This window comes from Psammomys obesus, unplaced genomic scaffold, assembly GCF_907164565.1.
Source record: "Psammomys obesus unplaced genomic scaffold, mPsaObe1.curated_primary_1811, whole genome shotgun sequence".
Taxonomy (NCBI): domain Eukaryota; kingdom Metazoa; phylum Chordata; class Mammalia; order Rodentia; family Muridae; genus Psammomys; species Psammomys obesus.
The window spans coordinates 13,198,430-13,210,753 of NW_026596088.1; the positions used below are offsets into that span (position 1 = coordinate 13,198,430).

At 44.7% G+C, this 12,324-nt stretch overlaps 2 protein-coding genes across 2 annotated transcripts in view; one reads left to right on the forward strand and one right to left on the reverse strand.

The window, feature by feature from the left end:
- Rras2 (RAS related 2) overlaps positions 1-1,771 on the forward strand; it is a 67,768-nt gene extending 65,997 nt beyond the window's left edge. Inside the window, exon 6 of the mRNA XM_055627546.1 lies at positions 269-1,771. Within this exon, the coding sequence (XP_055483521.1) occupies positions 269-356 (88 nt within the window). The 3' untranslated portion in view covers positions 357-1,771. The remainder of the gene's footprint in view (positions 1-268) is intronic.
- Positions 1,772-10,977: 9,206 nt separating this feature from the next.
- Spon1 (spondin 1) overlaps positions 10,978-12,324 on the reverse strand; it is a 280,351-nt gene continuing 279,004 nt past the window's right edge. Inside the window, exon 16 of the mRNA XM_055627495.1 lies at positions 10,978-11,770. Coding sequence (XP_055483470.1) covers positions 11,607-11,770 — 164 coding nt within the window. The 3' untranslated portion in view covers positions 10,978-11,606. The remainder of the gene's footprint in view (positions 11,771-12,324) is intronic.

Sequence of the window (12,324 nt, forward strand, 5' to 3'; positions counted from 1 at the left end):
TGTTGCTACTTCATAACGGTAACTTCGCTACTGTTAGGCATTGTAATGTGAATGTCTGATATGCAGGATCTCTGATATGTGACCCCCATGACCCCCATGTTGAGAACCATTGGTATTAAAGGGTTGCAACATTAAGAAGGTTGAAAATTGCTGCCATAAGGGAACACTGAGATAGGTATGTGTTTCAGTGGAGTGTGTCCAGAAATAACCTGTATTTGTATTGGAATAGTACTGATGGTGATACTATTCAGGTTTCTCTGTCTTACAGGAAATTTCAAGAGCAAGAATGCCCTCCTTCACCAGAACCAACCCGGAAGGAAAAAGACAAGAAAGGCTGCCACTGTGTCATTTTCTAAGAGTCCCTTGAGTTTTAGCTAACAACTGCCAGGGAAGCCCTCATCTCTGTTACCGTTTACATCATGCCGGTACCTTTGTAGCCTTAGACTGATGATCACCGATTTAGCCTTACACCAAGAAGCTGGCTAATCCTTTCTGCGAAGCTAATGTAACGGTCTTTCCCGACCCATGTAAAGGAAACACTAAGGCTGCTTCAGACATTGTCTGCTTCCTTTAAATCACATGTCTACACATACAGATGCATTCTCTAAGGGCTTACATTTTAATAGGGATGAACCAAGTTTGGAACCTAAGCTGTTTGCTATGCTGAAGTCATAGGTTGTGAAGCAATTTTTAACTTCTGGAATCATGTTGCCTACTGTTACTCTAAATAGAAACATAGGGAAGGTTTTTTTGTTTTTGTTTTTAATGTGGATTTTTGCCTATCTTTAAAACTTTTGATGTCAACTTTCATTAACCTTAAATACACTGAATGGAATCTACAGAAGTGAGACATCTCAGACCTTTCCTGATGCTGCGGCTTTTGTTTCTCCAGTGGCCAGAATACCAAAATGCCTGTTGTATTTATGGATTAAAAACTCCTGATCAAGCCTTTGTTATTATGCCTCCTTCAAGATGACAATATTCTCTGTGGCCAAATGTTTGGACTCATTCTGCACCTAGGTGTTTCAGTGAACTTGATTTCTTTTCACAGCCGTGGTAAGGGTAAGAGTGAGTGGTTCCTGTCTGTCTTCCTTTTCAAGTATTCCTGGTTAAGGGATTAAAAAAAGAAAACCCAATCCACACAGACTAAAACTGTTTTTGTTTGATGTAATATAAAATATGGAATTGATCTTTTCAGAGTCAGAGATGATTAATGTTTTTTGCTATATACTTTTATACGTTATTTTCTTATCAAACTAGTTAACAAGTATTTTTATATGTTTGTAAGCGAATATGCTTTCACAGCGTACCTTGTGTATATGTAAAGATGAGTATTTAATTCTCACTGTTCACTGTTAACTGACAAAGAGAAAGTGGAAGCCACGGCGACTGTGCCAGGGTTTTTGCTTGCTGGCTTGGTCCTTGTTGCATCCACCAGTGGCCAATGATCAGAAAACCCTCCTGACAGAACACAACAGGACGAGACTGTGATGTCACGTTCAATGTCCCCGCTAGATACTGACTGCTCTACCAAGTATTACGTGTAAAACCTCTACTTGACAATTAGTGTAACTGTGGATGGCTTCTGATTTTGTTTTAACTCTGTGGATTGTGTTTAAGCAATTCAAAGTGTGTTCCTGGTTTTCAGACTCTCAGTGGTATTGCACAGTGGTCACTTTACTGAATGTGTACAACAGTCCCATGAAGTCTATAAAGCGGACCCTTGTATAGCTTCAGGTGCTAGAATTAAAGTTGATCTGTTATCACCCGATGACGCTTGGCGGCTCCTTTTTCATGCCAGGGCTTCTGCGGGGGACACAGACCTGGCTTGAGTAGCTGTGCCTTTTCTGCACCATGTCTTAGGGAGTTCTGCTGGTTTCTTGAGGTCCGTGGTTTTTAACTTTTTCTCTGAAGTGTTGCTAACAGAGAAACTGAGCTATAGAGAGGAAGGTGGATATATTCACAGAGACCTCTCAGGATGAAATCTAAAACCGGCTTTGGCAAAGAGGATCGTGCGTTTATTTAAATACAAACAAAATCACTTAATTTTATTGTGTTTCATAATGAATACATTAATATAGAATTATTGTTCAAGTTTCTGGTAAAATTACTGCCCGGAAGGGAGGGAAGCTGGCGGATTTATCTTTGGCTCTGATGCTTCACTAGAATCATTGTATATCTGTGGTGGGAGTTTCCTGTTTGTCATTGATGACTTTAGATGCTAAAAGCTAGCCTGTAATATCCAGGTTCTGAGAGTCCCTCAGATTTTTTTTCCTCCTTTTTCCTATTCTGTACTTTACTCTGTTGTATGTTTTATATCTGTACCTTCAACTTCTCCAAGCTTATCTTCTGTATGTTTTTTAGTTTCCTGTTAGTTATTTCCAGTGAGTTATATCAGTCTGTGTTTTGTTTTCTAGGTTTTTTATTTTTATTTATTTATTTTTTTAAGGTCTCACTAAATAGCTCAGGTTGATCTGAAACTCACTGTGTGGTTCAAGCTGACCTTCAGCCCAATAGTTTCCTGCTTGAGTTTGAGTGTTGGGGTCACTGGACTCAAGTTATTTCTCACTATTCAGAATACAATAGCCAAATAAGAACTGCAAATAAGAATAGCTTATGTGACCCAAAAATTATGTTACTGGTAATCCCTAACAGTATGGAAGGGAAGGTATCAAAAATATCTGAAGTGCTACCTAAGAAAAAAATTGCTGTGATGTTACATAGTTACTACCGGTCAGAAATAATTCAGACAAAAGTTCCTTAGGAGAAAAAGTTTACCCTGAAGATTCAGTTATGTTACTGAAAAGAAAAGAGCTACACAACTACAAGATAAGGATGATAATGATCAAAGCAGGTTCATGGTTTAGTGTGGTGTTTGCCTTCTTGGAGCTATTTCTACATCAGTGCTATTTTGTAATGGATGGTGTCTTTAGACTCTAGGTATTTATGGCTGTAATTCAGTGGAAGAATTTCTGTCAGTGGCCAGACTTGAGCCTGGGGATGTGTCCTATACAAGGGTCTGTTTGACTCTGGAGAGGTGATGAGGTCAAGCGAGATCCAGGGAAGAAGGACAGGCCCTGGCTATTTGGGTTGAAAGGGTAGAACTGTAACAACCAGGGTGGCTCTGAGGCTGACAGTAAGTTAAAGACAGATTTGTTCCTACATCCCCTGTTTCGGGCATCTCGAGTGCCTCAGGGGTAAAAAGGAACTGGAGGGGAGGGGGAGATTTCACAGTAGGGAACCCCAGTGCACGCAATGCCTGGGTGTGTGCTGAGTAACTAATGGGCTGATCTTCAGTGACCTATTCAGTAGCTAAAGACAGCTCAGGAGACTCTTTCTGTGATGCTCTTTTTAAAATTGCTTTAATCATGAGCCGTTAGAAAGCCCATAATACTCACTGGATATCCCTGACTGGATTGAATTGGTTGTCTTTAAAGATGTGAGGACAGAGAGCCAGCCACTGAGTTCATGTCAGAGACAGCCCCTGCTCCCCTTACTAGGGAACCCACTTGGAGGGTGAACTGCCATGGGCTACATCTGAGCAGAGGTCTAGGTTATCTCTATGCATGGTCCTTGGTTGGAGTAGTGGTCTTTGCAAAGACCTCGAGCCCTGATTTGTTGGTTCCGTTGGTCTCCTTGTGGAGCTCCTGTCCCCTCTAGGTCTTTCTGTCACCTTCCCCTGATGGGGGAGCAGCCTTACCAGGCCACAGAGGAAAACAGTGCAGCCAGTCCTGATGAGACCTGATAGGCTAGGGTCAGATGGAAGGGGACGAAGACCTTCCTTCCTCTCCCCTTCTCTCCCTTCTCCTCCCCTCCCCTCCTCTCCCCTCCCATCCTCTTTTCTTCCCTCCTCTCCATCTCTTGAGTTATAGACAGCTTGTGCTGGCCTAGAATTCACTGTGTAGACCAGCCTGGCCTTGAATTTGTAGCAATCCTCTTGTTTCTGCCTTCCATGTGCAGAAAGTCTGTATGCCAGGTGTATGCCACTCCGAGCATGCCCAGCAATTTAGTTCTTTATTTCTTTATGAATGTACACTCTGTTTTACTCCTCATTATGCTCATGTATTCCTCTTAACCAGCCCCTCACTCTTTCCCAGAGAGTTGAGCCCTGATGTCTGTGTTACAACGTAATTTCTCATGTGTGCATCTAGAATGGCAAGGCATGTTTGGAAATTATCCCTCAGAGAGCTGCACGGGGCTGTGGAACACTGCTTGAGGAAGCGTGCTTTGAGTAGTTGAACGTGGTTCTGGTAGCATTTTGATCCCACATCACTGCCGTTTGTATCTGTTTCTGTTGTGTGATTTTTATTTAGTTACGGTCCTGACTTTTCATACATTTAAATTTTGCTTAGATGATGGACATTGCATAGTTTATGTTGTTGGGTATCTGGCCACAGCTTTTCCATCTGAAGGTTTTTGGCTTTGTTCTGGTAACCAGTTTGTGTATATGCTCTTCAATTTGAACCTTCTGGATCTTCCTTAAAACGTAATGCAATCCGAAGTAGCCTTTTTTCCTAGGCATAGATTAGTTTCACTCCTAAATGCAGTGAGTGCTCGATAAGCACTGTGCAGCCTGAGCTGTGGGAATGCAGACGATCCCCAGCCCTTTGTGGAATAAGCATTCTACAGCTCATGGTTCATTCCTTGACCAAAGTCCAGTTGACCCATACCTACATTTAATATTTGGCCAAACCTTTGACCCTGTACATAGTTTAGAATCTCCTGTTACCTACTCCCCCCCCCCCCAAGCAGTCCTTTTATAACACCCCAGAACATTCTATAGCTACTTCAAGTTGCTTCAAAGGTTCCTTGAGCTCCAGTGTCTGTCATTTCAGTTCGAGGAAACATCTGTGTTCTGCCTGGGATCTCCTAAGCCATCCTCTTTTGCCTGAAAGCCAGGGCAACTTTAAGGCTCACTCTATGTTCGGTGTCCAGGAACCACTGTTTTATATATTTGGTCTCTCACACACCTTTCTTTTTTGTGAGATGGAGCCTGACTGACTATCTTGCCCAGGATGGCCTTGTTCTCTTGGGTTCAAGTTATCCTCCTGCTTCAGCCTCCTGAGTAGGATTATGTAGAGCTCAGACATAGGGGTTTTGGCACCCAGCGACCATAGATCACTTTCTGATTGTCTCAGGCAGGAAAGTAAGCCCTGTCTCATTATGAAGAGGTGCCTCTCTCATGATATGAATGGTCTGTGTGTCTCTTGGCCATTTTTGTCCCTCTACCTGGGACTTGGCAAACTTTCTTTATTCAGGGCAATATACTAATTACATTCTTAGGCCCTGCAGGCCTCGTGGTCTCTGCCCCAGCTACGTGGGCTATGCAGATCTTCCACAGAAGCAGCCACAAATAGCATGCAAGTAGATGAGTGGACATGATTTCTCACCTGTGTGACTGCAGTGGCTGCTTCACGCCCTCGTCATACGGAATACTAATCTTACTCTGCATTTATTTCCCATCCCTTTATATATGTAGAGACCTTTGCCCATGACAGCGGATGATGGGGGGAGTTCGTTCGAGGGTTGCTTGTTCAGATAGGTGTATATTTCAGAGACGGACATTACACTGTCAAATTTGACCACTAGGTACATTTGAAGCTTCAGAGCTTTATAGTGTAAGTTGATCACATTAGTCATTGCTTATGTAAAAATGTCATCTCAGGCTAGCAGGTAATGGAAGAAGTAGCCTGCTTCTCCTGTGACTTTTAAACAGTTCATTTGCCTGGATTCATCCCCCCCCCCCCCGACACATAACAGGTAAGTGTGTAGAAGGAGATTATGGCCAAATAGATTGTTTTCCAAGTACTGTTTAAACCCCCCCCCCCCCCAAAAAAAAAAAGTTATCTTCCTTAAAAATATGTGGCTGAGCAGATTTCTTTGAGTAGGACACCAGCAGTGGTGAGGAGGAGTGGGTGTGGACAGGGTCCTTTCTTCAGGTTAGTTATTGTCCTCAAGGAGGAAGACTGAGTGACGAAAATACTGGGGCCCTGTCTCTTAAGGAAAAATACTGTTAGGTCCAGTAAAGGGAAAATCTGAGTGGACAGTGGCTTTGCTGGGGCTGGGAAGACTGGTGGGCTTGAGATGGGGAAGAGGAGGGAAAGAGTGAGGTGCTGGGACTACTGGGGAGACAGTGCTGCAGTATGCTGGATCAGGACTCAGATGGCGGTTAGCCGAGGTTGGGTCATGAGGTGAGACACTGCCGGGGCTTCTGAAGAGGAGGTGCTGGGATGGAACCCAGTGGTCACGTGAGTGGCAGAGGGAGGTGACGGGTGTTCGCCCTGTCCTAGGGACACAAGCACTGTGGGGTAGGACCGTGCACTCTTTATTGTGTCACCTGTGCAAGGAAAGGTCACCTGATGAATGAATGTGTCCAGGCATGTGTTGAGGTAACGTGGGTGAAGGGGCATCCGACATTAGAGGTGTCTCTGCAGAAGGAGTGAGACTCCGAAGGCTGAGCTTGCGTGGACAGGACAGCGATGGTGCCCTAATTAAATGAGGAGCACAGGGCACTCATCCGAGGTAGTCAGAGAAGCTGGGGGTTAGGGTTGGAGCTGAAAAGCTGAAAAAGCTGAAAGCTTGTGATTTCATGCCTTTTAAATTAGTGATGGCAGAGATAGGCCAAGTGGCTAATATTTACTGTTGAGTGAAGGGTAAAATTTGAGGGGGAAGTGAACAATTGGGAGTAGAAAATAAAGAGCCAGCAAACAGCTAAGAGAAGCAGCCAGAAAAGAGAGAGCCTAAGTTGTGGGTGGGTGGAAGCCAGCCCATATGCATACCACACACACACACACACACACAGACACAGAGACACACACACACACACACACACACACACACACACACACACACGTCACAAGACAGCTCTTCAGGAGTGGGTTCTCACCTTCCACCTTGTTGAGGCAGGGTCTCCTTTCTGTCTCTGCACTGTGTTGAAGGCTAGCTGTCCCCTAAGCTTCTGGGCCATTCTCCTGCGTCCAGCTCCCGTCCCATTGGAGGAGTGCTGGGATTCCAGATGTGCATCACTGCATCTGGCTTTTTATATGGGTTCTGGCGATTGAACTCTGGGAAGCAGGCTCCGTTCTTCAGGCTTGAAAAGCTATTCTCCCTGCAGAGCCACCTTCCTGGTTCCAAGAGCCTTGTGTTTTAAGGAAGCCCAGGCCTTGGGGTGGTAAGAAGCTTTGGGTGGCTAGTGAGAGCAGTAGTCAGATGTTCGTAGGTTTTTTTCGAGCTGTCAGGTGTGGAAACCTGTAGGAGGGGGCCGCAGTGTGATTGGCAGGCAAGGAAATGAAGGCGGTGAGTGTGGGCTGTCTGGGGAAGGTCTTTGGCAAAGCTGGGTCATGGGCAGACACTTTGCTTAGTGAGTACGCTGGAAGAGTGGTGAGAGCCAGCCAGTGCAAAGTAGTCAGTGAGGTGGGTAGTAACACGAGGCCGGAATTCGTCGTCAAAGTCCGGATACATGGTATCTGAGAGTTAAAGTCTCTAGTTTGGTTGTATGGGGTGGAGCAGTCCTGTAATTCAAGCACTCAGCAGGCTGGGGCAGGAGAATCATGAGATCATAAGTTCAAGGCCACAGTTTTTACAAAGCCTGAGAGGTAGGGAGAGAGGGAAGGGGAGTGACCTCTGTGGCTGAGAATGGTAGTTCAGTGCTTCCCAGGCCACTTAAGCCCCTTAAAAAACCTCTTAATCCTGATGTTGTGGACTGATATACTCCCCCTCCCCCCACTGCTTGTAAATGGGCAGAAAATTAACTAGGAAAATAACCATCCTCTTGGCTATCACGGCAATGTTAGGTTACCACAAGGGTTTCTCAGCACACGCTTTCTAGTTCTTTGTCTCTTTTCTGCAGGTCCTGCTTCAGGCAGCACCAGTGTTCTGGGCGGGCAGACAACAGCAGGAGATACAGTTGTCTCCAGGTGACCCTTCGGCTGGTTATTCCGGGTTAGGATCCCTCAGCAGGATGTGTAGGTCAGAGGACCTGGGGATTCTAGTCAGATCATCAGGCTTGGCAGTGAGAGCCCTGGCTCACCAGCCCTACTCTTAATACTGAAAAATTACTTGCGGTAACGGAAGGTTGTCTAAGCATATCACGGCTTAAAATACGAGCATGCTAATTAGTATGCTTGGGAGAGGGCTGTTTTGAGTACCGTGAGATGTTAATGAACGCCATCTTATGTGAAGACACCGTGAATGCTAAGTGAAAACAGCCTGAAATTCCATTGCACGCTGATGATAACTGTTAAAAATTATGCATGCAAATTTTATTTGTTGTGACATTTTCAGTTATAGAGGACCAAAATGCAACTCTCTCAAAGGTGAGCACTTTGTGGTTTCAAAGCAGTGAGGGGCTACCAGGAGACCTGTTCTCTGGGTGAGAAGGAAGACTTGGTTAGCGTGAGGAAGGGTAGGGCAGTCCTGAGAGCAGGACAGCAGAAATGACTGGGGTCAGCTGTCACTGCTGCTCAGAGGTGTGGCAATGGCACCAACCCAGATAACCTGGGCTTCACCATACAGTCTTTGCCCTTCCATCCTAGGATGTATACACCGCCTCTGAGCCCATGGGAGTTCGGAAGCAGGCGCCATCATTTGAATGTGACATTTTAATATAGATATTTTGCTTCTAGTTTCACAGGATTTAAATTGGAGAATTAGCCCCATGCTAATTAACATGAAGCTGCTAATTATAACTTGTTCCTGCATTTCAATCATTTTCAAAAGGGATTTATTTTCATTCTGTCTACTTTGGGCAGTAGGAAAAGGAAGAGTGGAGATACTGAAATCGTCAGTACCAAGGAGCAACGTGGTGGAAATTGCTGTCTTCCCCGAGTCTGAGTTTTAAGTAGGAATCAAACATCTATAGTTTAGTTTTAGTCTTGTTTGGATAATAGTATGCATTTCTTTAGGGGGTAACTATTTTACCTCTTCATAGTTTAACTCCATATAACAGAATTTCTAAAGCAAGGCTTTGAAAACTCCAGGTCAGACTGTCATAAAATGGTCTGCTGAGGCCCCTGTGGCTCTCTGGGTTTTCTGACTTTAAGTTATTTGTGTATTTCTTTTTGAGGTAGGCTTTGCTGGCTTGGAGAGGCTTCTCTAGTGCTGGGAATGCCGCTTCCACGACATGTGATCCAAGACGATGTTTTCACTTTTTATTGTCCGAAACATGGAGGCTCACCGAGAACAGGGCACAGAGGTAATTTGACAGAGAAGATGTTTATGTGGCGACACATCAGCCATGCAGCCCCTGTGGATAGGTTGTGATGGGTTTCCAGAGTGCCGAAGGCCTGCACGAAAGTGCGTGCAGGAGAGAGCGCAAACGCTACCTCAGCATGGGCCTTTTTTTAGTGTTTCACTTCAGGGTCTAAAGGGGCCAGGTTTTAGTTCCACTCGCTACAGCAGATTTCCCTCTGCCAAAACGTATTGGCACGGGGAGAGGAAATTGACAGTGTCTGATTGGGAAACAGAGCTCTGAACTTCTTACAGTGTGAGTTTGACCAGATCACAACTGGATTGGCTGAGTGCCGGGATTAAGGGTACACACCGCCATGAGCGGCTGTAGTTGTCTTTATGTGGCACGTTGTGTCTCTTTTACTAGCCCAAGCGGAAGTCCAGACAGATGGCATTTGAAGTAAGAAAATCTTTATTTACAAAATGCTTGGTTAGCCAAAAAACAGGACAACCACCTAACCTAAGACTTTGGTAAGAAAGATGTGACATTCACAAGTTCCCCATTGTAGACACAGCAGTAAAACTTCTGACAAAAGCATGTTTCTCATTCACTTACTGGCCTTCCGCCAGTCTTCCTGGTTTTCCAAATGTCTTCCAAAGCCTGTCCCCATCTGAAGGAATTTTAGTTTTCATGGGTTGGGAATAAGTTTACATTAAGAAAACTTGGAAGATGTTGCAGAGTAGGCAGGGCAGTTTCTTCAGGGAGGGCTTGGGTGTCCCAAGAGGAAATTTAAGCCTCTTAATTCTTTGTCTTTATTATATGCCTTTGAAGGAGAAAGCAATTCATTAAAATATCTAAAAATAACGTTGGAAATAATCCAGGCCTCAGACAGCTGAGGGGTGTGATTCCATCGGCCCATCTAGAGGGAACAGAAACTCCATCTTTTCCTGCAAATGAACTGGGTAACAACTGGAAAAAGACCCAATATTCCCACCACTTAATTGGCCTAAAAGCAAAGACAGACCCAGTGAGGTTTATTTCTTTTTTTTTTTTTTTCTTTTTTTTTTTATTGAACAGGCTCTCGTGTTAAGGAAAATACATATTTGGGGGTTGTACATAGATGTGGCTGGAAATATCTTCATGTGTTTAATGCAGATTCTTAAAGTAGTATATTCAAACTCTGTGTGCACCTTGCCCACAGTGTGTATTTTGGATGAAGCAGTAATAAACACAGACTTACAAAAGAATGTGGTGAGTTTGGACAGATGCATGAGCAAAACCTGTCAGAGAGCTCACAACTTAGATAAACGTCCTTTTACTCTGATTGTTAGATTTATCGAACTGCTGATGGCTTGGAAGTCAGTGGAAACCCCTGGCCTTCCTTTGGACTGTCTGTGAGAACCAGGGCCCTGGTCTAGAAATCAGGCACAGGCATGATTGAATAACCTTTCTAGGTTTGTGTCTTAGTCATGGGAATAGGTTGTCTCTGTGCTCTAACTATACAACACTATTACTTAAAAAAAAAAAAAGTTGGGAAATAGTATTTTTGTTGAGAAATTGACTTGAGGGCTTCCTGGCAGACTTAGCAGGTAGTTCTTAGAGCTAAAATGCTTTATTCTAAGAGAGTTTGGGAAACCTAAAAGCTCTGGCTATGTGTAGGAAGATTTTAAGTCGGGTTTGGAACTAGTACCCGGTTTACTGTCTGCATTGGTTCAAAGAAAGATCTCTTGACAAAAGGGTCATGTATCCAGCATCCTAGGACAGTTGTGGCACCAACAATCAAAACCCAAGGGAAATATATTTTATGCTTAATTTTCTTTATCACAATTAGATAAAGTAGCAATCACCACTTGCTGCCTTTGTGGTAGCACAAACCAGTATTGGGAGGTTTGTAGAATAAAAGCCACCTTAGGTGTTTTCCTCAAGGGCACTGAAGAACTCCTGGCCCAGAAGACTTACCAAGATCCCTGGAGTTGTGCTAAATGAAAAGAGAAGGAAGGACAAACGGGTTTCTGCAAGGATGAGCAGGCCAAAGGTGAGAAAGGGGAATTTGTCCTCTGCGTCTGATGGCTGTGTCTCCCGCATGCTGCATCCTGGCTGCTTCTTGCTGTGGATGTGGCCGGGGTCTCCACCCTGCTTGACAAGGATCATGCTCCAGAGGGTCGCATTTCAGTTTAGTACAAGGTAAACCAACACTACTCACTTCAGTGTAGGAAGAAGGCCGCCTGAGGACAAGCGGGCCCCACTTGGCCTGCACCCACCAAGAAGTATTGACACAGGATGTCCTTTGGCATCCGTAGGACTATTGGGCAAACCACACCGTAAAAATGAAAACTAGTGGACACAATTTAAATCATCTTAAACAAGCAAACAAACCACCCAGCCATTGGCCGACCGGAATCTGGGATGTGGCCCTGGGGAGTCGTGCCCCGGCTAGCTAGCAAGGGTGTACGTTGCACGCTCTGATCTCCTTCTTGTCTTTGCAGCTGGTAAACTGGGAGCTTTTGAACCTCTTCTTCACAGTCATGTAGCGTTCCTGAATTCCACCTCCACACAGTTTGGTGCATTCTGACCAGGCTGACCACGGGCGCATCCGACAGCCTGAAAGTATGAGAATGTGTGGTTAGGACAGCAGAATACGAGCTGTGACTCCCAACTGGACTGTCCAATGAGTTGTCTTGCTCTTTGCTGCTTCTGAGTAATGAGTGGTTGAATTAACTAGAGCCTACTATTCTTGTTAGGGCCTGTTAGCTTATATATGATAGGTTGGGAAAGCTGTGGCCATTAATGCCCTGGATCTCTTCCTGTCAAAGGGCAGACTGTTTCCCCACCTCTTGAACTAGGCTTACCTTGTTTTGACTAATGGGTATGAGCAAATACCATGCCTGAGAAAAAGTACTAGGTGTGAGCAAGTCTGGGTGACCTCACTGGAGAGACGGTGGAAAGACGCCCTCAGAAAGCCGGTGAGGCTGGGGTTGCTGTTCCAGCCCTACTTGATTGTGGCTGTACAAATGAGGATGAGTCCAACACAGCTAAACCTCAGAAGAGTGAATCCAAGCCAGCCTGCCTGTGAGCTTGTTAATAAAGCTTTGTTTAGAGCACTGAGCTCCTTCATGAGCCTCCGCCATTACTAAGTAAATGAACATTTTTTTTCT